Below are 27,677 nucleotides of genomic sequence, written 5' to 3' on the forward strand. Positions count from 1 at the left end.
GGTTTACTAGACTAACACCTGGGATGGGTGGGTTGTCTTATGAGGAAAGGTTGGACAGGTTAGGCTTGTATCTGCTGGAGTTTAGAAGAGTAAGAGGCAGCTTGATTGAAACATATGAGACCCTGCGGTCTTGACAGGGTGGGTATGGAGACGATGTTTCCTCCTGTGGGAGAATCTAGAACTAGGGGTCACTGTTTAAAAGTAAGGTATCATCCATTTAAGACAGAGAGGAAGCAAAATATTTACTCTGAGGGTTGAGAGACATTGGGATCCTCTTCCTCAAAAGGTGGTCGAGGCAGTGGGCAGGAATTTCCGGCCACTGGGATCGTCTGTTCCCGCCGAAAGTTGAAGTTTGACTGGGCTGCTGAATCTCCAGCGGTGGGTCCTTGCCATGAAGGGGCTGGAAGGCCCCGGCCAGAGTCTTTGAATATCTTTAAGGCAGCGGCCGATAGACCCTTGGTAAGCAAGGGGTGAGAGGTTATTGGGGACAGGCAAGAATGTGGAGTTGAGGTTAAAATTAGATCAGCCATGATCTCATTGAATGGTGGAGCAGGCTCGAGGGGCCGAGTGGCCTACTCCTGCTCCTAATTCATATGTGTGTAGGTTTCAGCCACTGGATAGGGGAGACTCAGGGCTGGAGTTGAAAACTAGCCCCAGTTTAGGAAAGTCGAGTGAACGAGGCTTTGGGACTTGCATTGCAGGTATATAGTTGCATTTAGGTGGGGGCAGAGATTGATAGTTGGTTTGTGTGTGGTGGAAGGCTGATGTGCAAGTCCATTTTCAGTCTGCATTGCTTTAAATTATGAAACTGCCCAGCAGTGCAGTTTTGTGTTCTGCATTTCCAAGTTGTCTCTGTATAGAGGAAGCATTGATCAGATTTGTAACTTTAGGGCACAGATGATGCTGTCATTTTGTGGTGAATTAAGGGAATCTGGCAAAACTGGACTTGGTGTGATGTTCTTTTCCTTTCCCTACAGAGCTACCTAGACTCTAATGTTGGCCTTGATCTAATTTAGTTTCATAATGTTCAGCCTTAGTAGGAGGCCTCCATCACCTTGGTGTCAAAGAAAGTGTCATTGGATTGGTTTGTTTTCTCTATGCCTGGACCAATAGAACCTCAACATGGTAACCTTTAGGATAAGTGAGGAGAGGAATCGGCCAGTGTGGTTGGTTCTAGTTTCTATCCATTAACCTCCTTACCCTCTTAATGTTTCTCTGTGACCTCCCAGTCTCTTCCCTTCCAGATGAAGACGTACATCAGCCCTTTCCTTCTGTGTCGTTGGTTCAAAATCCTGGAACTGTTTCCTACCAGCACTCTGGGAATGCCTTCACTGCAGGGACTGCAGTGGTTCTAGAAGCAGGCCCACCGCCAATTTATCAGGGGCATCCAGGGATGGGTATTAAATGCCGATCTTGCCAGTGATGCCTGTACACCGAGAATCTTTTGCTTTAAAAATGCACCTAAGCAGATCTCCTGTGGTAATTTTCTGGTATTGTATTTGTAGTGACAGCCAAGATGAGGCTTTGGCTGTGCAATGCCCCACACAGTCAAATAATTGTCGCCACTGAAAAATATCCCACTCGCGTAACCCAGTTTACTCACCGGGAATCACATTCCGAAGGGAAACTCCGCCTTCGGGAAAGGAAGGATATAATTGTGCAGTGGGAACAAGTAAGTAAATTGAGATGTACCTCAGTCCAAGCACCTGGATTGTCCTAAGCAGATGATTTTGGCTGGATGGCTGATTAAACTGTTTATTAAATTGGTTTATGCATAAACATCCTCTCCTGTGGAAGCACAGCAAAGAGGTTTCAGCATCGACTGCTGTGGTGTGCTGTGACTTCATCTGCCATTATTGTCACGGACACCACAGGGAGACCTGATACGCAATGGGTGGTGGGGCGGGGCGGGGCGGGGTGGGCGGTGTGTGGGTTGTGTGGGGTGGAGGGGTGGTGTTTCAGCAGTTCTTGGCTGGGCAAGAACGCTATGAAGTGCCCTGCCCCTGCTGAATGTACAGCCCTTGCTCCTTGACCTTGTGATGGGTTCAGTATTTGAGCTAATGGTCAGTGCTTCCTATTTGTACAGGTGAGCCGCGTTCCAGTGGAGAGCTGTGAGCAGTATGAGAGCTGTGAGGTGTGCCTGGGCTCCCGTGATCCACATTGCGGCTGGTGCGTTCTGCATAACGTGTAAGTAGACTCCTCCTCATCAATCCTTGGTACCAATGTTTTCACGGCTTAGAAACTGTAAGGGAGTACGAATCGGCTGAATGTTAGACAACCCTTTTCCCAGAGGTTAGTGAACTCCCAGAATGTGTTGTCAGTCGGTGTGGAAGGTGCTAGTTCTTCGTGTCGCTGCCAAAGGGAGGTGGATCGATTTTTAGATGGGGCAGACACTGCATCTTGAAAAAGGCAAGTGGTTTAAAAAACGATGTACTCGGTCTGATTGTCCTGAAGTTGGAGAGGAAGTTTCCTGTTTGACACAACCCCCCACCCCTGCCCTCTTGGCCCTGGGTTTATGCTGGCCTCTCCCACAAGATTTTGTTTTTTATTCATTTATGAAGTGTGGCCGTTGTTGATTAGGCCACCATTTATTGCCCATCCCTAATTGCCCTTGAGAAGGTGGTGGCGAGCTGCCTCCTTGAATCGCTGCAGTCCATGTGGTGTAGGTACACCCACAGTGCTGTTAGGGAGGGAATTCCAGGATTTTGACCCAGCGACAGTGAAGGAACAGCGATATATTTCCAAGTCAGGTTGGTGAGTGAGTTGGAGAGGAACTTCCAGGTTGGTGGTGTTCCCGTGTGTCTGCTGCCCTTGTCCTTCTAGCTGGTAGTGGTTGTTGGTGTGGAAGATGCTGCCTGAGGAGTCTCGGTGAATTCCTGCAGTGCACCTTGTAGATGGTACATACTGCTGCTAATGTGCGTCGGTGGTGAAGGGAGTGAATATTTGTGGATGAAGTGTCAATCCAGCGGGCTGCTTTGTCCTGGATGCTTTCAAGCTTCTTGAGCGGTGCTGGAGCTGCTCTCATCCAGTATTACACTGATGCTGGGGGCAGTGGAAGTGTCCAGTCAGGAAGTGTCCCTCCCTCTCTCTGCCCGCCATGTTTGGCACTTAACATTGCTGAGACATCGCAGGTGGAAAGTGAAACTAAATGTGGAACAGGACTGTAGCAGTGAAGACCGAGGGGCAGGACTGTAATGAGCAAATGTAAGAAGAAAGGCCTACGTTTGTAAAGTGTCTTTCATGATTTCAGGACATCCCAAACTGCTGTACAGCCAGTGAAATGTGGTCACTGTTGTAGCTTGGAGAAATGTGAGGCTCAGTTTGTGCACAGCAAGGTTTCAGAAGCAGTAATCTGATGGTGGCCTGCCAATTGTCTTTTTGTATTGAGGTTGGCTGACAAATAGAGTTTGCCCTCAATGCCCCAGCTCTGAAATAATGCTGTGAGACCTTCCTTACCTACCTGAGAGGGTAGATGGGGCCTCGCTTTAACGTTGCGTTCAAAAGACAGTGCCTCATTTGTGACGGCGTTGGGAGTGCAGCCTGCCGCGTGAGTGTCGGGAAGTATTTCTTTCCGTAGATGGTGGACAAGAGCCTGGAAAAGTTTGACAATGTTGGTTGAGGACAGTCCCCAGGTCTCTCTGGAACCAGCGAGATGCCACATTGGGTTTTATTTTTAATTCATGCACGGGATGTGGGCTTCGTTGGCTTGGCCAGAATTTATTGCCCATCCCTAATTGCTCTGGAGAAGGTGGTGGTGAGCTGCCTTCTTGAACTGCTGCAGTCCATGTGGTGTAGGTCTATTTAGGAGGGAGTTCCAGGATTTTGACACAGTGACAGTGAAGGACCGATGATATAATTCCAAGTCAGGATGGTGAGTGGCTTGGAGGGGAACTTCCAGGTGGTGGTGTTCCCATCTTTCTGCTGCCCTTCTCCTTCTAGATGTTAGTGGTCATGGTTTTGGAAGGTGCTATTGAAGAAGCTATGATGAGTTGCTGCAGTGCATCTTGTAGATGATGTGCATACTGTTGCCACTGTGTGTTGATGGTGGAGGGAGTGAATGTTTGTGGATGGGGTGCCAACCAAGCGGGTTGCTTTGTCCTGGTTGGTGTTGAGCTTCTTGAGTATTGTAAGAGCTGCACTCATCCAAGCAAGCGGAGAATATTCCATCAAACTCCTTACTTGTGACTTGTAGATGGCGAACAGGTTTTGGGGAGTCAGGATCTGAGTTACTCACCACAGAATTCCCAGCCTCTGACCTGCTCTTGTAGCCATGGTATTTATAGGGCTGCTGCAGTTCAGTTTCTGGTCAATGGTAACCCCCAGGATGTTGTTGAGATGTTAGGGTTGGTGTGGTGGAAAGGAAACAGAGGCAATGGGTTCAAGGACCTCCTTCATCTGAACCAGTCGTGTGATTGGTGGGTGGATATGCGTGTGATCCATGTGCACATGGGACTGCCATTGGCCCAGCTCCTCTTTCATGCATTTACACAAAGTAGCGCTCTCTAAGCTAGATTATTGCATACTTGCTATTTTCTTTAGGAGGACCACTGACATTTATTGCGATCGATGGTGTGCTGAAAATCTCCAGCGTTGCTCAGAAATGGAAATTACATTAATCTTCTCATTTTTTGTGTCTTTCTTTGCTGACCAAATAAAATGCAAAGTGTTAATGGACACTTTTTTTTGTTGCAGAAGAGCTTAATCAGTAGTATTGCAGACGTATTCCCCCACTCTGCAATATATTGTTCTGATATGCACAGTCTGCAATTTTCTACATTTTATATTAAATTGAGCCAAAAATGAAATGCAAATTGAATTAAGTTGTGGATTTTTTTCATCCTGAAAGGTAACTGTTTTCCCCCCCTCTGCTCTTGAACATCTCATCTCCTGAGAATTCCACAGGTGTCTCTGCTTCCTGGTACGTCTCTCAATCAACAAGGCGTTGGCCATTATGCACCAGCTCTGGCTCAGTGTCAACATGCTCGACCCAGTCAGATGATTGTCAGTTGAAGTCCTATTCCAAAGATTTTTGCCCTTAGTCCAAGCTGACGCTCCCATTGCGGTACCGAGGGAGCTCTGCATTGTCAGAGGCATTGGGCTACTGGATGAAGGCCTGTCTTACAGTTCAGGGAGAGAGACCTCCCCTGGAGCTGTTGGGAGAAGAGCAGGGGGAGTTCTCCCAAGCTGACCAACCTTTATCCCTCAAGTAATACCATTAAGAGTAGATTATCTGTTGAATTCATCTCATTCGTGTTTGGGGGAGCTTACCTCAAAGTTCCCTGATGCCTCCCACCACCCCCCCACCCTCCCTGCCAAAGACATTGCTGACAGTGAAATGCCCTCGTTTATGAAGTTATCCCTCAGAAGTACCTTGAAGAAGGACTTGGCACGTCATAGCATTCAAGGCTATGGGCCAAGTGCTGGAAAATGGGATTAGGTAGGTGGTTCAGGTGTTCCTCACATGTTGGTGCAGACTCAATGGGCTGATTCTGAGAATTCACAGCTCCGAGAGTGAAGATCACCCACTTTGCTCACCAAGAACCTTTGACTTTGAGCCAGCAAATTTGGTGGACAACCCCTGTCATTTGTTTTCGGTGATTTTTGAACTATGGATCTGACTCCAGAGCATGAAAATTCGGAAAATTGGTCGGGCATTCAGCCGACCGAATCTCATTCCTCCAAGCTTCTGGCCTTCCTAACTCCATTTGGTATCTTCGGTTCTGTGAGTGCTCTCGCCACAACTCAGCCGGTGAGAGGGGTTAGTGCAGATGGTTCCCACGAGGAAGGACAGCAACACATGTTGCAAAGTTCTCGACTGCAAATGGGAACAAATTGAACCGGTCACGTTGTCCTTCACTGTGCATGACCTTGGCTGTAAACCACAAGGGCCTTTGTTAATCTTCATCAAACTGGATGTGATCATGAACAGGATGGAACAGTTTGGGGCCCAGTCATTTGCTGTTGCTGCCAAGAGATAAGGCCTAGATGGCTCGCTGATCTATGCTGTTTAAAGACTCTTTCTTCAAAGCTTCCTGCTGTATAATGCAACACTGAGCAGTTTAGCACCATACTTATGACAATGTTACACGAGATGGAGAGTGAATGGTAACACTTAGCAGAAGTCATGGATTGCACACCAAATCCATTGGCTTCAATGTCAAGCCAGGGTCAACCTTGTGAGCACTGGGGGAAGATCTCCAACGTTAGAATTGTGGGTCCTGAGGAGCAGCTTCCTGTGCTGATGCCTTGGAGTGGTTCTTAAAGAGAAAATGCCCAATGCTTAGTGAGAGAGAAGCTCAGTCTGAGGTTGTACTGCCAGTTGTTATGCCCAGCTCCACAGGCCATGGGGTCAGGGTGGTCAAGTTCAGCGCAGTTGGCAGGAAGAATCCCTTAACTTGGAGGCAATGAGCTGCCAGAGATGATTTTCAAACCCTGGGCACTGAATTCATTTGGAAAACGGATGTTGAAATGTGGAGTTGGCATTCTCGCTTTACCGACACGGAATGGAGCCTTCAAAACTCAGGAGGAACAATCAAAAATATCAATTTCTACAGGGAAGAAACAAACCCTGAGCATAATGATGCTAAATGTACTTTACCCTTCAACTCACTTTCATTAGCAACTAATCCGAGCAAAATATAACTTTTACCCAGAATTAGTGCCAACTGCTTTCCTCCTTTGGGAGTCTCTGTAAACTTCCTGTTTCCTCTACTCTCTCTCCCTTTCTTCCTCTCCTCTCTCTCTTCCCCCTTCTCTCTCTCTCTCTCTTTTCCCCACTTTCCCTCGCGCCCCCCTCTTCACCCCCTACTTTTTTTCTCTTTCTTTCTCTCTTTCTCTCCCTCTCAACCCCAACCCCCTCCCTCTCTCTCTAGCGCTTTCTCCCTCCCTTGTTCACTCCCTCTCCTGAGGGTCCACTCTCTTTATTTTCCTCTTCAATGTAGTGCTCTGGCAGTATGTCATTAAAAGGGGATGTTACACTGGGTGGGGGGGGGCCCTTCTGCTCTCTCAGGTGGGCATAACAGATCCTCTGACATCTGAACAGTAAGGGAGTTTGGCCTAGATCCTGAAGCAACATTCATCTTCATCTGTCTCTCTGTATCTCGCATGCTCCCTGTCTCCACCAATGCTATGGCCTATTAGAACCATAGAAAAATTATGGTGCAGAAAGAGGCAATTCAGCCCATTGTGTCTGCGCCGGACAATAAGAGAAAAAATAAACTAGCTGCTCATGTTAATCCCATTCCCCAGCACCAGGTGTGTAGCCTTGCAGGTTACAGCGCTTCAGTTGCAGATCCAGATACCTTTTAAATGAGTTGAATGTTTCAGCCTCAACCACCAACTTAGGCAGCAAATTCCAGACGCCCACCACCCTCTGGGTGAAAAGGTTTTTTCCCATGTCTTCTCTAATCCATCTACCAATCACCTTAACTCTGTGCCCCCTGGTAATTGACCCCTCAGTCAGGGGAAACAAGTCTTTCCTGCCTATCCATCTAGGCCCCACATAATTTTGTACACCTCAATTAGGTCACCCCATAACCTCCTCTGTTCTAAGGAAAACAACCCTAGCCTATCCAATCTCTCCTCATAGCTGCAATTTTCAAGCCCTGGCAACATTCTTGTAAATTTCCTCTGTACTCTCTCCAGAGCAATTATGTCCTCCCTGTGATGTGACCAGAATTGTGCACAAAGTTCCAGCTGTGGCCCAACCAACATTTTATACAGTTCCAGCATTATATCCTGGCTTTTATATTCAATACCTCATCCAATAAAGGAAAGCATTCCATATGCTTTCTTGACCACCTTATCCACCTGCACCTTCAGGGACCTTGTAGACATGCACTCCAAGGTTTCTTACTTCCTCAATCCCTCTCAATATCCTCCCATTTATTGAGTATTCCCCTGCTTTGTTTGCCCTCCCCAAATGCATTACCTCATACTTTTCCAGACTGAATTCCATTTTCCACTTCTCCGCCCACTCAGCCAAGCCATTGATATCATTTGGAGTCAACAGCTATTCTCTTCACTATCAACTACACGCCCAATTTTTGTGTCATCTGCAAATTTCCCAATCATGCCTCCCATATTTAAGTCTAAGTAATTAATATATACAACAAACAGCAAAGGCCACAACTCTGAGCCCTGTGGAACACCACTGGAAACCGTTTTCCATTCACAAAAACATCCATTGACCGTTACCCGTTGTTTCCTGTCACTGAGCTGATTTTGGATTCAATTCACCACCTTCCCCTGTATCCCATGAGATCTCACTTTCCTGACAAATCTCCCATGTGGGACCTTGTCAAATGCCTTACTGAAATCCACGTGGACAACATCCACTGCACTACCCTCATCAATCCTCCTTGTTACTTCCTCAAAAAATTCTATTAAATTAGAAGGACATGGATTGATCAGGGATAGTCAACATGGTTTTGTTAGGGGAAGATCGTGTCTTACTAAGTGACAGTTTATCCCGTCTCTCAGAATTGTTTCCAATCATTTTCCCACCACCGAAGTCAGACTGACCGGCCTATAATTTTCTTGCCTATCCTTCAGACCCTTTTTAAATAATTATACAATGTTTGCAGACCTACAACCCTCTGGTACCTCACCTGTATCTAGTAAGGATTGGAAAATGATCCTCAGAGTATCCGCTATTTCCTCCCCGACTTCCTTCAACAGCCTAGGATACAATCCATCCAGCCCTGGTGATTTATCCACCATCATGGATGCCAGTCACTCCAGTACTTCCTCTCTCACTATGCTGATTGTATCTAATGTTTCACTCACCTCCTCTTTAACTAGAATGTCTGCACCATCCCTCTCCTTAGTGAAGACAGAGACAAAGTACCCATTGAAAACCGTGCCCACATCTTCTGTATCAGCCCACAAGTTACCATGTACATCTCTGACAGGCCCTACATTTTCCTTAGTTATTCTCTTGTTCTTGATGTACTGGTAAAACATCTTAGGATCTTCTTTGATTTTACCTGCCAATATTTTCTTTCATCCTCTCTTTGCTTTCCTAATTTTTATTTTTACTTCACCCCTGTATTTTCTGTACTCCTCTAGACTTTCTACTAAATTAAGTCCTTTGTGACATAAGCTTTCTTTTTCTGCTTTATCTTGGCCTGTTTGCTTCTGGATAACCAGGGGGCTCTAGATTTGGCAGTGCCACCCTTATTCTATATGGGGACATGTCTACACTGTGCCTGTAGAATCTCAACTTTGAATGTCTCCCACTGATTTGACAGTTTTTTCTTCTAATAGCTGTATCCAGTCCACACTCATCAGCTCACCTCTCAGCTTTGTAAAATTTGTCCTCCCCCCAAGTTAGAACTTTTACTCCTATTCTGTCTTTGTCCTTTTCCATAATGAAGCTAAATCTAATTGTGGTCACTATTTCCAAAATGGTCCCCCACTGCTACTCCATGCACTTGCCCAGCTTCATTTCCTAAGACTAAATCTAGAATTGCGCCCCCTCTCATTGGACTTGTTACGTGCTGGCTAAAAAAGTTCTCTTGAATGCAGTTCAAGAATCTTGCGTCCTCTGTGCTCTTCACACTATTTGTATCCCAATTGATATCAGGGCAGTTGAAGTCCCCAATGATTACTGCCCTATTGTTTTTGCACTCCGAAATCTGTTTACATGTTTACCCTCCATCTCTCTTGCACTATTTGGGGGTCTCTAGTACACTCCTAGCAGTGTGGCTGCCCTTTTTTTATTTCTGAGGTCAACCCAGATGGCCTCATTTGATAAAAGCGAAAAACTGCGGATGATGGAAATCCAAAACAAAAGCAAAAACACCTGGAAAAACTCAGCAGGTCTGACAGCATCTGCGGAGAGGAATACAGAACAGAAGAATCATATGGACTCGAAACGTTAACTGTTCTCCCCTCCGCAGATGCTGTCAGACCTGCTGAGTTTTTCCAGGTATTTTTGTTTCTGTTTTGGCCTCATTTGATGCTTCGTTTAGTGCATCATCCCTCCTCACAGCTGTTATTGATTCTTTAACCAATAATGCTACATTCCCACCTTTTTTATCCCCCTCCCTACCCTGTCTGAAACTCTATGTCCAGGGATGTTGAGCTGCCATTTTTGCCTCTCTTTAAGCCAAGTTTCCATTATAGCGATGGTATCATTCTGCCTTGTGTCTGTCAGGTCCTCCAGCTCATCGGCTTTATTTACTATACTCCCTGCATTTACATATATATCCTTCAACACTGCCAAATTCCTGCACTGTACACTTTTTAAGCTGTGCTCCTTCTGCCTTTCAGAGTCACTCACTAATTCTCTGTCTCTCGTTCCCTGATCTGAATATGCCCTCAGGTTCCCAACCCCATGCCATTTTGGTTACCCCCCCCGCCCCCCACAACCTCCCACACCCCCACCCCCTCACCCCCCAACAGCACTAGCAAATCTCCCTGCGAGGAAATTCGTCCCGGTCCTGTTCAGGTGTAGACCATCCGGCTTGTCCAGGTCCCACCTTCCCCGGAACTGGTCCCAGTGCCTCAGAAATCTGATGCTCTCCCTTCCGCACCAGCTTTCCAGCCAAGCGTTTATTCCATTGCCTCCCTCAATCGTTACTGTTGCCAAATTCTGAAATGAGTCTCTTCTTTCCATTAAATTTGGATTGTAGTCTCAGGAGGTTAGGAGCCTGTTGTGAAAATAGCTTGCGCAGTGTCTGTGGGAGGTTATGTTTTGTTGTGTTGAGAGTAGTGTATAATTAAGGGCTGAGACAATTTGTTTTGTTTTGTTCTCTGGGGCTCGTTTGAGTTGATTTGGGAAGCATGAGGTTCTGCCCCACCAGGAGAAACATATTGCAACTGCCTTCCAGCTTCAGGTAGTTATAGCCTGCCATTTACTCTGACTTCCCTGTCTCCTCCCACCCTCTTTCTGTCTCTCTCCTGCCTGCCCTCTTTCTCTCTCCTTCCTGCCTGGCCCCCCCCATCTCTCTGTCCTGCCCATCCCCCCCCTCTCCATCCTGCCCCCCCCACCGTCTTGCCCACCCCCTCTCTCCATCCTGCCCCCCCCACCGTCTTGCCCACCCCCTCTCTCCATCCTGCCCACCCCCTCCTCTGTCTCTCTCTTTCTCTTACCTGCTTCCTCATCTCTCTCTTTGCCCGGCCCCCCCCACTCCTCCCTCCCTCTCTCCCCGCCCCCTTTTCTCTCTCAGTCTCCCTCTCGCCCTCCCCCTTGGTCCTGGCCCCTCTCCCTCTCCCTAACCTGACTGATTCAGTATGAAGCAGGGTGCTACCCATTGCAACATCACTTGAGAGGTTTAAAACAAAGGGAAATTCCACACCTGGGAAGTAAGGGCTTTAAAGGATATGGAGACGACAGGTGGATGAATTGGAATTACAAGTATGAAGAACTAACCGGACTGACAAAATGGGACAGCGACTTTGATGGGATAAATGGCTTCTTCCCATTATTGTGTTCACTTGGGATAATGAGGCTAGCAGTTTAGCTGCGTTTTCTGAAAAGGGAAATCCCTTCTTTCAGGCTTTATCTTGAGATTCACTTTTGTGATAAAAGTCAAGAAAATCTTCCTGCTAATGCTCTCACGCTAATCTGCTTTAGAATTAACAGTGATTACACCAAGAGGCCACGGGTGTGTGACAGACCAAGTCTACAGTGGAGCAATAGCAGCTTGATCTTGATATTAAACTGTGATCATTTAAATTGGGACATCAATTATTCAGGTGCCATCATTTCCTCTGTTTTCACAAGATGATATTGCTTCTGTCCACAGATGTACAGAGCCCAATGTGGCTTAACATCAAGTGACTTGGGTTTAAAGAGGATTGTGTCTTGTTAGACAGCAGCTGACTATAAATTATTCAATGCAGCATGAATGGAAACACTAACACGATTTATATTTATGTTTGGAAAATTGAATTTTCAATGCAGGAGATCACAAGGAATTAATACATATCGGGTAGGGGAAAGAGAGAAAAGTGTTCACCAGCCAGACGAGACCATCGTCACTGCTCTTATTGCCACTCCCTGATCCAAATGGGATATTTTTCCCTCGAAGTGTGCGGCCAAACCAGCTTAACTGATTGGGAGGAGGTGCTAAAGATGCCAGTGGGGCCAAGGGCCTTTGTAAGTCTGGTCTGGTGGAAACACCTTGGGTCAGAAACTAGGGGGCCAAGTCATGGGAGCTTTACTCCTTATCTGTGATCCACAACATTCTCCACTTTTAATATGGTCGAAAAGAGAGACATGCCAAGGTGTTTTGTTTTGTACTTGTCGTGACTCAGTTGCCAGTTTATTGTGACTTGTGAATCATACTTGCACGGTTGTTGTGGGGTGATCAAGTTGGTACTTTAGATAGAGTAGTTCTGCAGACACTTCTTAGGTGGAGCACATTCTGTTTACTTACAAGGTATTCAGCTGCTACACATGTGTGCTTCTACACCAAACTCTCTCTACATACTTATGCTGCTCATTTGCAGGCTGCTGAATTCCAACGAACTACTCTTAGTATGCTACTTTTCCATTGGTTACACAAGGTCATGTGATCTTCCTTTACAACATAATTCTTAAAGGTATACTACACATTAGCCACAACCATAGTTACCACAGTGTTCATCAGGACAAACGCAAGAATGTCAAATTTCAAATGGTCACCACAGTTAAAAGGGTGCTGATTGGTTTGCAAGTTGACTCTGATTGGCTGAGGCATTGCCGCGGACCTTTGCCGCCAATCAATGCCTTGGTCAATCAGCGTGGACTTGCCAACCAATCAGCACTCTTTTCTCTTGCAACATAAGTTGTTGTGATGGTTTGAAATTTGGCATTCTTGTGTCTGTCCTGATGAGTGCAAGACAAAAAAGCTTTGGAACCATGTCTCTCTTTTCAGCGATATTCAAGTTCTATATTTTCTACTTCGGTAGTATTTCTGACGAATCTTAAACCACAGTCTAATGGAATGGCAGAACAGAATCATGGGGCTAAATGGCCTCTTCTTAGTCCTGTGTAACAACTGTGTTTGTAATTTATGTTGTATCCTCTGTATCTGTTAGCTGGCCTTTGAAGTGACACAAACCCCAGTATGTGTATTTAAAAAAAAATCGCTTGAAACTGGCCCCCAACTTTCCCCCTTTCATCTCCCCCTTGCTAATGAGGGACACACTTCTCACCCTTGACCTTTCACCTTTGCTTAGCGATACGATCTAAGGCCTGGTCTTTATCTATTGTGGTGCCTGCTCTATGCTTCAGATGTGCTTGTGTGTGGTCTCAGTAAACGCTTTATTTAATAATTCTTGAGTTTAAATGTTTTATTGAAAGGAGCCCCGGGCAGGATTTGTTAGCAATAGAGGTGCCAACAACCTGACAAATTATGCAATCTGAAATCTAATAGACGTGCAACACAATACTGGGCCTTCCTTGGGTTTTTCAGTCAGGTGGTATTTAATTTTGGCCCAGCTCCTTCAGGGTGGACCTTCATCTAGAGTTAAGATAACACCAACCCCCCCCCACCCCCCCGCCCCCCCCCATGGATGCATTCGGGTTCAGCTGAGAAGGGCTGAATCTCCACCCGTGCAACTTTAGGGTTCACTGAAGGTGGCAGGAAATAACTCCGAGTGGTGATTCGATTGATGCCGAGTTTGGCTTTTAAAAGCTAGAGAGAGAGGGAAGACTGAGAGGCGACGGCTCCACAGGCTTGAGATCCTGGTTAAGAGCGGTGTAGAGAGAGAAAGAGAGTTGGGCCATTTGTTCTGCGTAATTCTTTGTAAATAGGGAGGGACAATGATTGCTGGCCTTGTCAGCGACACCCCCACCCCAAGGATAAATTAACATTTTTTTTAAACTCTCTTGTTATTTGAGAGTGTGCGGCATTGTGGACGGGTGGTAATTGAAGATTTTTGATGTTGCTTTAGGTGCTCTCGCAAGGACAGGTGTGACCGAGCCAATGAATATCAACGCTTTGCCGCGAACCTGCGACAGTGTGTCCAGCTGAGTGTCCAGCCTAGAAATATCTCTGTTACCATGTCCCAGGTTCTGGTGAGTTTGATTGGATTTTTCAGTCTGTGTGCTCGTGTGTGCGTGCGTGTGTATGCACGTGCCTGCATGTGCATGTGTGTGCACGCGTGTGCGTGTTCATGTGCATGTGTGCCTGCGTGTGCACTTGCCTGCGTGTGCACTTGCCTGCGTGTGCACTTGCCTGTGTGTGCACTTGCCTGCGTGTGCACTTGCCTGCGTGTGCACTTGCCTGCGTGTGCATGTGCCTGCGTGTGCATGTGCTCGTGCCTGCATGTGCGTGTGCACGTGCCTGTGTGTGCATGTGCTCGTGCCTGCATGTGCGTGTGCACGTGCCTGCGTGTACATGTGCGTGTGTGTGTGTGCATGTGCCTGCGTGTGCATGTGCGTGTGTGTGTGTGCACGTGCCTGCGTGTGCATGTGTGTGTGCACATGCGTGCATGTGCATGCATGTTCATGTGCGTGCATGTTCATGTGCGTGTGTGCGTGCATGTGCATGTGTGTGCATGTGTAAAACCAAAATGAAATGGTCAAGCTTCTCAGTTGTGTCTTTAATGTTGTCATCAATCCAGTTCACCACAGAACTGATTTGAATTGAATGTGAATTTGGGACCTGGTCATACCAAGTCCTTTTGAAGTGAAGACCTCATTGGAGATTCTGCCTCAATGTTTGAGGTTTGGAGGGAGGGAAGGGGGAAGGAGCAGGAGGGAGGGAAGAGGGGAGGAGTGGGAGAGAGGGAAGGGGGGAGGAAGTCACTTGTTCTTTTTTTGGAAGAGTGGATGGTGAAGGAAAACGTCAGGGCAATTTAATATTTGATGCAATTCAGCATCATCGTCTTGGAGCCCCTGTTGAATCTTGTCTGCCGTGTCTCAGACTACCTCGTCTCCATGGAGATTGGATGTCCGCAGCTTTTGAAAAGAGCAGACTGCCATTTAACTTGGCATCAAATCTGATCCTATCTGATTGGATAAAAGAATCTTTGTGTTGGGCTGGTCAAGTCATTGATTTGACAAGAAGTATGGGGATTGCTTTGAGTCGTGACCAATCATAGAATCACAGAATAATTAAAGCACAGAAGGCGGCCATTCAGCCCATCATGCCTATGTCATCTCTCTGCAAGAGCATTTCACCTCCTGTCATGCCCTGCCTTTTCCCCTTAGCCTTGCTACTTTTTCCTCTTCAGATACTTGTCAGATTCTCTTTTCAATCTGCCCCCATCACACTCTCAAGCATTGTATTCCAGATGCTAACCTCTCCCTGCATTTCACCCTATTTAGCCTGTCAAATCTCCTCTTAAATTTCTCCTCTTTTTCCATGTTCTTAGCATAGCTGGGTCAAAATCCTGGAATTCCCTTCCTAACGGCACTGTGGTGGTACCTACACCACATGGACTGTGGAGGTTCAAGAAGGCAGCTCACCACCACCTTCTCAAGGGCAAATAGCGAAGTCCACATCCTGTGAATGAATTAAAAAAACTGAAGTCCCTTATCCCTGGAACCATTCTCTTGAATCTTTTCTGCACCTTCTCTAATACCTGCACATCCTTTCTAAAGAATGGAGCCCAGAACTGGACGCGATACTCCAGTTGAGGGCAACCCTGTGTTTTATAAAGAGTCGCCATAACTTCCTTGCTCTTGTACTCTGCGTCCCTATTAATAAAGCCCAGAACACCGGATGCATTATTAACCCCTCTCTCAACCTGTCCTGCCAGCTTTAACAATTTATGCACATATACCTCCGGATCCCTTTGCTCCTGCGCCCCCTTTGGAATTGTACCCTTTATTTATATTGTCCCTCCTCATTCTTCCTACCAAAATGAATCACTTCACACTTCTCCGCATTAAATTTGGTCTTCTGCATGTCCACCCTTCCACCAGCCTGCCTATGTCGTTTCGAAGTTCTACACTACCTCCTCACAATCCACCACGTTTCCATGTTTTGTGTCATCTGCAAGTTTTGAAATTGTGCACTGTACACCAAGGGCTAGGTCATTAATATATATCAGGAAGAGCAGGGGTTATAACACTGACCCCTGTATAACTCCACTATAAAACTTCCTCCAGTCTGAAAAACAAGCATTAACCATTACTCTTTGTTTCCTGTCGCTCAGCGGATTCCATATCCATGTTGCTACTGTCCCTTTTATTCCATGAGCTCTAACTTTGTGTGATATTTTATCAAATGCCTTTTGGAATTCCGTGTACACCACATCAATAGCGTTACCCTCATCAACCCTCCTTGTTACATCATCAAAAAATTTAAACAAGCCATTGAAGCACCCTTTCTCTTGCTCTTAACAAACCTATGTCGGCTTTCCTTAATTAGCTCACATTTACCAAAGCGATTGTTAATTTAGTCCAGAATTATGGTTTCTAAGAGATTCCCCACACCAAGTTTAAACTGACTGGCTTGTGATCTCCAGGTTTATCCTTGTTTTGAACAAGGGGGTAAAATTTGTAACTCTCTGGTCCTCTGGCACTGTCCTGTATCTAAGGAGGATGGGAAGATGCCAGTTGCCTCAGCAATTTCCATCCTTACTTCCTTCAGTATCCTTGGATACATCTCATCCGGTCCCGGTGACTTGTTACAGCCGTGGCCTTACTTATCCCCCTCTAACCTGTAAAAATTCAACTCCAGGTTTCTGAACCCTGGAAGCAATCTTCTATTCTACAAGGTACCCAATTTACATAAATAAATTTATTTTAGCTAGCACATTCATGAGCCTACTTTCTAATAATTTGATGGTTGCAAAGCCCAAGTTGCTCGCAAATAATGCTTAAACCTTATTTTTTTTAATGAGCCATATCAATTTTACCAATCATGATAGCCTCATGATTTAATGTTAATAAAATTCACAGTTGTGTATTTTAGTTTTTAATGTAAAGTTATATTGTTGAATTCCTACTCCCAATGTTTACTCATGTGAAAAGGGAAGCGAGTGAAGCAAATGATTCTTATTAGGGGATCTGCCAAGAACTTGGACAGTTTCAGGGTTATATGTAGTGTTCTAGACAGTGCAGCTATCTGGGGTATACCTGATGGGGACTTCATACTTACGCACTCAACTTGTCTAAATCGTCTTGAAGCCTCTTTACACCCTCCTCACCACTCACATTCCCACCAAGCTTTATGTCGTCAGCAAACTTGGAAATATTACATTTGGTTCCCTCATCCAAATCATTGATATAGATTGTGAACAGCTGGAGGCCAAGCACTGATCCCTGCGGGTACCCCACTAGTCACCACCTGCCATTCAAAAAAGACCCATTTACCCCTACTCTCTGTTTCCTGTCTGTTAACCAATTCTCAATCCATGCCAATATGTTACCTCCAATCACAATTGCTTTAATTTTGCATACTAACCCCTTATCAAAAGCTTTCCGAAAATGTATTGTCAACATCCCAGCAATGCAGTCACCCCTCAATGCTCCACTGAAGTCTCAGCTTTTGCATTCTGTGTTTGCTGACAGTGAACTGTGCTGATGAAATTCAGGTGCATTTTGACACGGGCTTCTCTGCGATGCACCAATGGCCGGATAGCCCATCTGCACTTCTCGGCATAGCTGCCCTGCGATAATTTTTTCTTATTCCATTCTCGGGATGTGGGCGTCACTGGCTGGGCCAACATTTATTGCCCATCCCTAACTGCCCTTGAGAAGGCGGTGGTGCACTGCCTGCTTGAACTGCTGCAGTCCGCCTGGTGTAGGTACACCCACAGTGCTGTTAGGTTCGAAGGGGTTCCAGGATTTTGACCCAGTGACAGTGAAGGACAAGTGATATATTTACAAGTCAGATTGGTGAGTGACTTGGAGGGGAACTTCCAGGTGGTGGTGTTCCCATGCGCCTGCTGCCTGTGTCCTTCTAGGTGGTAGTTTCTAGGAGCCTTGGTGAGTTTTTGCAGTGCACCTTGTAGATGATACACACTGCTGCCACTGTGCGTCGGTGGAGGAGGGAGTGAATGTTTAAGCTGGTGGATGTGGTGCTGATCAAGTGGGCTGCTTTGTCCTGGATGGTGTCAAGCTTCTTGAGTGTAGTTGGAGCTGCACTTGTCCAGAATTGGCAATCGTGTGAGATATCGGTGCCCGTGAAACCCACACCCTATCTAGACCGAGTACCTGCAACTGAAGAGCTTGAAAGGACAATATTCAGGGAATATGAAATATTTTGACTTCTGCTTGTGTCACTCCTGCTGTAGCAGAGCCTCTGCTCTCTGTTGGATTATTAATGGTCTGGTCCACCGTTCTTAAAGATATTCTCTCTCTCTCTCTCTCTCTCTCTGCAGTTGATTCTACAAACCCGCAATGTCCCTGACCTATCTACAGGAGTCAACTGTTCCTTTGAGAATTTCACCGAGACTGAGGGTCGGATAATGGACGGGCGGATTTACTGTCGGTCTCCCTCGGCCAGAGAGATTGTCCCCATCACGAGAGGCCAGGGTAAGCTTGCAATGTTCCGAGGTCCTGAGCCTGTAATGAGCCGGCAACAGTGTGGAGCCTTGTCTGGTCAGCCTGACATGTACTTGCAGTAGGCGCAGTGACGTCAGGCATGTTTTCCCCCCCTAACCCCTTCTCCGATAGCTCATTCGATTTAAAAACAACGGACTTGCATTTGTACAGGGCCTTCCTTTCGTGACTTCACGACATCCCTAACTACATTAAAGCCGATTAAAAATTTTTGAAGTGGAGTCTTTGTTGCAAAGAAGTAAACTTGGCAGCCAGTTGTGCATAGCATGATCCCACAGACGGTAATGGAATAATGACCAGCTAACTCTTTCTTGTGATATCGGTTGAGGGCTGAATGTTGGCCAAGTCACTGGGGATAATTCCTTTACTTTTATTCTAATGTTGCTGTGGAATCGTTCACAGCTGCTTGAATGACTAGATGGGTTCAACAGCTCACCCAGAAGGCAGCACTTCTGAAATTCAGCACTGCCTCAGTACTGCACTGGAGTGCTCGCTCAATTTTTTGGCCTGCAACTTTCTAGAATGGGGCTTGAGCCTACAACCTTCTAACTCAGCGGCAAGAGTGCTATCTCCTGAGCCACTGCTGGTGCTACTCATGAGTACTGGTCTTGCTGGTGACTCCTATGTCCTGGGAACGAATAAGTAAAAAGAAAAATACTGAGTTACTTTTCTGGATGACTTCTTTGGGCGTGTATTACCTTACACTGAGTATGGTGGGCTGTGTGTCCGTGAGATGTTTATGGGGGAACATATGGACATATAAAATTTGGGTCTTGGTTTGGAAGACTTGACTCATGGGTTTCACGAGATGCCAAAAGTAGGATATCCTTGGATTTGTTAGAGCTACAAGTTTTGCGCAGTGTTGCGTGTAAGGAGCTTAATTTTATATCTTGGTTAAGGCAGTTTACAATCTGCCAGTTTTTTGAGGAGCCCTGGGAGTTACATAAATGAATGTTATAGTCTGGAAAGGGCCGGGGGTAGAATATTTACACAGGAATAAAAATTTTTTGAAAAAAAATTGTTACAAGCTTAGCTACAGATGCGTCCCAGATGTTTCCTTGGCTTGTTCCTTCCATTCTGTTCATATGCTCCAGGAGAGGAGGATGGGGGGGTGGGGTGGGGGCGTGGTGAGAGATGGAAACAATAAATTATTCTCACACAGCTGTCTTCCATGAATGGGGAAAATAAGTAAATGAATATTGTGTGTGGCTTTTCTTGCCAATGAGTCTGACGGCCATACAGTAGAGCATTGTGGTCGATAGCTTCAAGCATCAAGGTTACGCTGCAGGTGCCTGGGGGAGACAGGGTTTGCATTCCCTAGGGTGTTTTTGGGTGATAACTTCTGTACCTCAAATTGGTGAGGCTGTACTGCAAGATTATGCCCCTTAAGGTTTAGGCTGCACAGAGAGACACCACGAGCCCCAGATGCAATGGAGATGATTGAGTAACTTGCCTTGGAGACCACAAATGCCTGGGATTGTTCTTACTCACTTTTAGGAAATAGAGACAGTTTAAGTCAGTTATATTGGTATTTGCGTGTGTTAGGAATGAGTTTTAGATTTAAAGTTTAAGTTTGAGTTGTATTTCTGTATCGGTGTGTTTAAGAAAGGTCGAATGGAGTTTCAGTTTCACTTTAAAAAGGTGCTTGGATTTCTAATGAGGCATTTTACGACCCTTAAAGAGAAGGTAAACATACAAGGGTAGAAGGATTCGACTGTTGTCTGGCAACAAGGGCCCAGAGAGGCAGGCTCCTCCCACAGACACACATACAGAAGAGAAACAGCAGTTGTTTTGAAAGCTGTTTGAATGTAGTTGGTTCTGAAAGTAGCTGCCAGGAAAGATTGGAGCAAAGGGGATAGATAGCCAGTCCTGAGCTAAAGAAAACCCCCCAAAATCCAGGAAAAAGTGGAAAAAGAGAAAGTTCAAAGATGACTTTCTAGTCAAAGGAAGGACAGGAGCCTGGAAAAGATCCTGTTAACGGGAGTTAAGAGTGAGGGGCAGAGAGAAAAAGCTCCATGCTTCAGATTTAAAAAAACAAAAGCTGCAGAAAGCAGGTTTAAAGTGAGAACAGCCTAAAAGAGGCAAGGAGGCCCAAAGAGACAACTGAAGGTCTGTAACTTTTTGTGAAGCAGTAGTGTACTGTTGACAGCTGAGTCAAAGAGACAGAGTGTGTGGAAGACAACTTGAATGCATGTGGTGACCCAGGGAAGAGGAACATCAGAATGAGAGTTTGAAACCCTGGAGGTGAACCCGTGCGGAAGATGTCTGAGAGAAAATGTTGGTTTGGGAGAAGATTCCAAGGTGAGGCCTTGGAGAGTGGAGATTGGAAACCCTTGCATGATGGACGGAGTTCGGTGACACTAGTTGGCTCAAGGTGTGACAAGCATCTGGGGGGAGTTGAGGAGAGCTCCATAGCATCTGGTTGAGGTAGCACCTGTCACTTGAGAGTGTGGTGTTTCTGACCACAGGGTGCCGTAGATTTACATGGACTGTGTACTTACTGTGAACATTAGAGTATAAGATAGCTTTTGTAACTTGTGTTATCCTTACAAATCTGTATACATCTGTAAAAGTATAGTTGTAGGTGAAGGAGTATTGTAATATGGTTCATCTTGTTGAATAAATGTTTTATTCCTTTGTTAAAAGTTCATCAGCTAACCTCTGTGCCTCTGTTCAGTAGCCACTCTCCACGTATTTAAACAAACAAATAAAAGTTAGAATCTACCAAGCTGGGTTCCACTCTGGGATCAGGCTGGGATCTAACACTCATATAATTTGCATTACATAGCTACCCTGCCTATCCTGATGGAGCAGTAATCCTGTTTTTGTTGGGAGACTTTGCTGTAGCTTCAGTCATGAGTGCCATTTGCTGCATTTTTTAAAAATGTATTCATTCGTGGGATGTGGGCGTTGCTGGCTGGGCCAGCATTTATTGCCCGTCCCTAAGTGCCCTTGAAAAGGTGGTGGTGAGCTGTTGTCTTGTGCTACTGCAGTCGCTGTGGTGTAGGTACACCCACAGTGCTGTTAGGGAGGGAGTTCCAGGATTTTGACCCAGCGACAGTGAAGGAACGGCGATATATTTCCAAGTGAGGATGGTGTGTGGTTTGGAGGGGAACTTGCTGGTGGTGGTGTTCCCATGCACCTGCTGCCCTTGTCCTTCTCGGCGGTAGAGGTCATTGGTTGTGGAGGTGCTGTCAAAGGACCCTTGGTAAGTTCCTGCTGTGCATTTTGTAGACGGTACACACTGCTGCCACTGTGCATTGGTAGTGGAGGGAATGAATATTGAAGGCATTACTGGAGACTCTGTTAAAATGGCCAAATTGACCCCTGCTTGCTGAGTAAATAAGTTGAGTTGTGCTCGAGTCTGTTAGAATGGATTTTGCAGAGTGTTGGGTGATATGCTGTAAAATAGATCCAGCTTGCTGCAAGTCCCACCCTGCATCTAATTGATTTGGCCATGCCAGTGGTATCTGTACTTTGCTGGATTTGCAGAGCAGTTTTGCTTATGGAAGCTAGAAAACTCCATTGTAGTGCTGAAGGAGTGCTGCATTGTTGGAGGCGCTGTCCTTCAAATGAGACATGAAACTGAGGCCCTGTCTGCCTGTTTGGGTAGGAGACAGTTTCCACAGGAAAGTCAAGGTTCTGAACGAATGGGTTTCCATCGATTGAATGGCCTTTTTTTGTACTTGACTTTGTTTCATATCTTTTAATCATCCTCAAAAGTCCATATTTAATGACCTTTTTTTGCTGTTTGCTTTGTTCAGGAGACAAGCGGGTGGTCAAGTTATATTTGAAGTCAAAGGAAACGGGCAAGAAGTTTGCCAGCACAGACTTTGTGTTTTACAACTGCAGCGTTCATCAGTCGTGAGTATTAACTTTATTCAGTGGAAACTCTTTCTTCCTCTTTGTTTCCTCTGATGCTGTGATGTTTCTGGCAGCGTCCGGTCCCTCACCAAAGTGCCGTGTTTCATGTGCGTGCCTGGCCCATGAGTGTTGTAGTGTTGCACGCATGTTGGGGCCCAAGAAGCTGAGCTGAATATCTCTGCCTCATCTCTGCTATTCTGAATTTAAAACTGACACTTTGATATACACTAATGCATTCTAGGTAGCGGTGAGTGTGTACTAGTGCAGAGGGAATGCTGCCCTGTCAGAGGTGCCATCTTTCAGGTAAAGACGTTAAGCCAAGATCTGCTCTTTCCATTCCGATCCCCAGGTGCTATTTTGCAAACTCACAGGAATCCTCCCAGTATCCTGACCAATGGTTATCCATCGACCACCTTGCTAAAACAAGTCAATTATCTCATTACTGTTTGTGGGAGCTTGCTGTGCATAAATTGGCTGCCCGATTTCCCTGTTACGACTGTGATCACGCTTCAGAAGCACTTCATTTGCTGGAAGGCACTTTGGGGACATGCTGAGGATGGGAAAGTAGCTATATAAATGCAAGTTCTTTCTTTTATCCCATAGATAGACTTTGGGCTTAGGAACAGGGGTAGGCCATTCGAGCCTGGCCTGCTATTTGATAAGATCTCCTGGGGAATTGCTAACCTTGGGTTGGAAGATAAGGTTGAGTGCAGCACAGATTCACCAGAATGTTACCAGGGCTCCAACTGTTAGGTTATGAGGAGAGTTTACAGTAACAAGGCTTGTACTCCCTGGGCTTATGAGGAAAGGTTGAACAGGTTAGGCCTATATTCATTGGAATTTGGAAGAATGAGAGTTTATCTGATTGAAACATGAAAGATTCTGAAGGGGGTAACAGAGTAGATGCTGAGAAGAGGTTTTCCCTTGTGCGAGAATCTAGAACTGGGGACAGATTTTAAAGATAAGAGGTTTCCCAGTAAGATGGAGATGAGTAAGAATTTCTCCCTTTGAGGGTCAGTTGTACATGGAACTCACTTCCACAGAGAGCAGTAGAGACTGGGTCATTGAATATCTTCAAGGCTGGGTTAGACGGAGTTTTGATCAACAAGGAAGACGAGAGTTATTGGGGGTAGGCAGGAAAGTGGGTTCGAGACCACAACCAGATCAGCCATGACCTTATTGAATGGCGGAACAGGCTCAGTGGGCTGAATGGCCTACTCCTGCTCCTCTTCCTTGTGATCCTATGAATCTAGTAGGGTAAGAGGTGATTTGAGGTTTTTCGGATTCCGATGAAGGAAATAAATGGGGTAGATGGAGAGAAACCATTTCGGCTGGTGGGTGTGCCCCCGAAAAGAGGACCTCACATTAAAACCAGAGCCAGGCTATTCAGAAGAGAAGCTGGGAAAGGCTTCCCCTTGCAAAAGGGCGGCAGAAGAGTGGAACACTTTCTCACCAAAAGCAGCAAGCGCTAGCTCAGTTTGTAATTGAAAATCTGAGACGGATTTATTTTTGTCAGGAGATGTGAGGCCAAGGTGGGTGGACAGAGTTAACTTACAGATCAGCCATGGTTTCTTTGAATGACGGAACAGGCTCGAGGGGTTGAATGGCCTCCTCCTGTTCCTGTGTTCTTTTGTTAATGGCGATCTTGGTGGAGAAATGTTTTCCATCAACTCAAGCGGCTAGAGAATTGCGCAGATTTCTCTAGCGTGGAGGACTTATATCTAAAATGTGTGTATGTAATACTAACTGATGTCCCAAAGCCTTCCTCCCAGGCATTCAGGAACACGGTTGTGTTTTTAACATGCTAAAATGGAGCTGTGTTTAACCTACGTGAACACTCCCAGTGGCCAAATAGGGACGTGCTGAGATCAGTTAGATACCAATTGTTGTGGGGAGGTTTCTGTTGATAAGGCAGCTGCTTCTGCAAATCTACCACCTGCCCTGGAGAGGGGCCAAGATATCAGGGTCAGGAAAACCAGCAGGAAGTGCTCAAATATTGGAGTATTTTCAGCACTTTGAAGTGTATTTGATGCAGCAGATCTCAGTTGCGCTGTTCACAGAGAAGCAGGAGGATGAGCTGCTTTGTAACGTGTGAGATGGGGAATAAATGTTGGGCACTGCACGGTTACGCAAGTCTTCCATTATGGCTAGATAATGGAGATCTTTATCGTCAGAAACCTGCGTGGACAATTATTGGGAGATCCAAGTATTAAGCAAAATGAAAAAATGAAAGAGGCACTCTGAATCCAAGAACGCTCACAAACGACCATGCTACAGATCAACACAAAGTGGCCGCAGGCTTTGTGAAAGGAATGTTTTTTTTTGTAGAATGGGGAGCTCTTTACCCAGGATCCTTAGTGCCAGAGAAACCACTCTACCTCTGGAACTGAACGTTTGCACGGCTCTCTCCCATGGGATAGAGCACGTTCTCTGCTGCTGTGGATGCTGGGTAGAGAACTCTCCATTCTCCTGGAAATACTTACTGTGCATTCATATCCTGCATAACAGCAGCAACCACGCTTCAGAAGCACTTTGTGGGCTATGAAGTGCTGTGGGATGGCCCTGAGGTTGTGAAAGGACCTATGTAAATGCAAGTCTATTTCTTTCGTTGAGTGACCATTTTGAAAATGCCTGCAGTACGAGGAAGGACAGCTGATTCCAAGATTTGTTGCTTTCACTGTTTTACATTTGGAAGGGAAAGTGCCTATGTAAACCTGTCACGCTACAATTACACCCTCTGTCCACTGGAGGCACAGCAGCCTTCATTAATGAGACATTGTCATTACAATGTAAATTGTTTACATCGACAGTTTATTACACATGTACGTCCAGGGATTCTTTAAATAAATATAAACTGAGGACAAAACGCATGACTTTACAATAGGAAATGAATTACTTACTGCTACGGACCACTTATTCTCCCTGATTCTTCAGCCTCACTTAATCTGAAGGTCTTCACTTCCCATTTAGAGTGTCTCAGGAGATTAGCTGGGATATTAAAAATATGAGTGCACGCAGTAAGGCAATGGGAACTGTTAAATACTGAAAGCAGTTGAACTTGCTCTTTACGATGTATTGAAGGAATCAGTAGATTTTTATTTGACTGTAGTCAAAGAGGACAGCACTGGGTGCTGACTGTGCATATTCACCTGATACCTTGGTGCAGTACACTCAGGGTGCATGGTGTACTCGAATGAACCTTGCAAAAATGCCCCATTGTTCCCAAACTACATGAATTAAAGGTCAAAATGTCAGTTTCTTTAGCTACAGTGGGCAAGAAGTGTGCTGTACCTGAAGTTTAGTTGATGGTAATTGCAAGCAACCGGGTGACATAGGGTAATACACAGTCCACGCACAGAATATAACTTCTGCCTGCTCCTTGCTACCTGTCAGTGTTTCACATTGGTCCAGGGCTATGCTTTATTTCTGGTGATTTCCTTTGTGTGTTTTCAGCCTCTCGCCCCCACCCCCGGCTCTCCTGCTTGCCCCCTCCCCTCCCCCCCGTCGGCTCTCTCTCCTGCCCTCTGTCTCGCCCGACCCCCAGCTCTCGCGCTCGCACCCACCCCCTGGCTTCCTCGCCCACCCTCTGTCTCACCCGCAGCCCCCCCCCCCCCCCCCCCCCCCCGTCTCACTCGATACTGCTCCACCTTGCTCACTGTTTCGTTCTTATGCGACTGCTCTCCCTCTTAACCTGTCCTCTGTTAGGCACTTCCACCCGTCTCGTCCATGCTCCCACCCCCTCACCCCCACTTTCTTGACTATCTCTGTCTCGTCCTCTGAGGGGCACAATACACAGAGACCAGCCTTTGTTTCACTTCAGGAAAGGTTGAGTAATCATTGGACAGGCCCATGTAGGTCCGAAGATTGGGTGGGCTTAGGATTTTTTTTCACTTTATCACTTTATCGCTTTATCACTCCTGGGACATCTTAATCTTTCATGAACTTCTTACGAAAATGTCTTATCCTCCCGCTTGCTCTTTGAGCTGTTATAACTTAAAGATTAATTATTCCATTTATATCATGGAATACTCGAATAATGCCTGAAGCTTGTTTGCTAGTGCTTCAATGACATGCATTTTGCTGCACATTTTATTCCACATCTCCATTGTCTTTGAAGTAACTCATGGTTTAATCAGGTCTGACAGTCTTAACCATTTGGCTAATTTACATCAAAAAGCGCAATGGCCCAACTGGAACATTGGCCCAGATGTCACTGGTGTAAGCTCCTTTGAAGTTCTATTTGGGTATCATTGGAGCGATCTGTACTGGCTGCTGCTCTGATCCCTGCAGCCGTTCTGGGACTTGGCTGCTCCCCGCTCGCGCTCATCTCCCCCAACTGGCTCCCCGTTCGAGTGCCCTTTGACCTGCTGGCTCGATTGGGGTCAGACCCAGCAGCCCGCTCCCACCTCCTGTCGCCCGCTTATCCGGGTGGGTCCTGGGAGCAGCAGGGAATGAGTTCCCTTGTCCTCCCAATAGATTGCAAGATCCAAAGGTGGTGGGGGCCGGGTGGTAGGGGGTTGGGGGGGGTGGTGGGGTGGGGGGGGGGGTGGGGTGGTGTGGGGGGGGCGGGGGTGGGGGGTGGTGGGGGGGTTGGTGGGGGGATGGGTAGTGGAGGTCAGTGTATTGGAAACAGTTGTACTGTGTAGTGAAACCAGTAAATCAGAGGCCTATACCAGTAATGAAGAGATTCTGAGTTCAAATCCCGCCATTGAGAATTCTTAATTCTGCTTTTTAAATAAAAATTAAAAAGCTTGGGTTGGTAAATTTAAAAAATCGCAGTAAAAATCCAACTGATTCACTACGGCCCTATAGAGAGTGCGGGTAGGGAATTGATAATGGAAAGTCGGGAGATGGTGGATGAATTAAACAAGGTATTTTGCTTCAGGCATCACTATAGAGGACACAAGTAACATCCTGGAAATAGGTGTAAATCAGGAACTGGAAGGGAGGGAGGAACTCGGGAAAATTACAATCACCAGGGAAGTGTTATTGAGCAAATTGTTGGGGCTGCAGCCTGACAAATCCCCAGGTCCGGATGGACTTCACCCTAAGATCTTGAAAGACGTGATTAGTGAGATAGTTGATGCACTGGTTTTAATTTTCCAAAATTGCCTAGATTCAGAGAAGGTTCCATTTGATTGGAGAATAGAAAATATAACTCCTTTATTCAAAAAGGGAGGGAGACAGAAAGAGGGTATCTATAGGCCAGTTAGCCTAACATCTATTACAGGGAAAGTATTAGGAGCTATTATTAAAGATGTTATAACAGGGCACTTAGAAAAATTCAAGGCAATTGGGCAGAGTCAACATGGTTTTGTTAAAGGGAGATCATGTTTAACCAATTTATTGGAGTTCTTTGAAG

General features: G+C 46.0%; 1 protein-coding gene across 1 annotated transcript in view; it reads left to right on the forward strand.

Moving 5' to 3' along the window:
• plxna1b (plexin A1b) overlaps nucleotides 1–27,677 on the forward strand; it is a 538,027-nt gene that overhangs the window by 243,224 nt on the left and 267,126 nt on the right. Inside the window, exons 5-8 of the mRNA XM_041191009.1 lie at nucleotides 2,087–2,187; nucleotides 13,888–14,011; nucleotides 18,271–18,424; nucleotides 22,216–22,315. Of these exons, the coding sequence (XP_041046943.1) occupies nucleotides 2,087–2,187; nucleotides 13,888–14,011; nucleotides 18,271–18,424; nucleotides 22,216–22,315 (479 nt within the window). The remainder of the gene's footprint in view (nucleotides 1–2,086; nucleotides 2,188–13,887; nucleotides 14,012–18,270; nucleotides 18,425–22,215; nucleotides 22,316–27,677) is intronic.

This window comes from Carcharodon carcharias, chromosome 7 (assembly GCF_017639515.1).
Source record: "Carcharodon carcharias isolate sCarCar2 chromosome 7, sCarCar2.pri, whole genome shotgun sequence".
NCBI lineage: Eukaryota > Metazoa > Chordata > Chondrichthyes > Lamniformes > Lamnidae > Carcharodon > Carcharodon carcharias.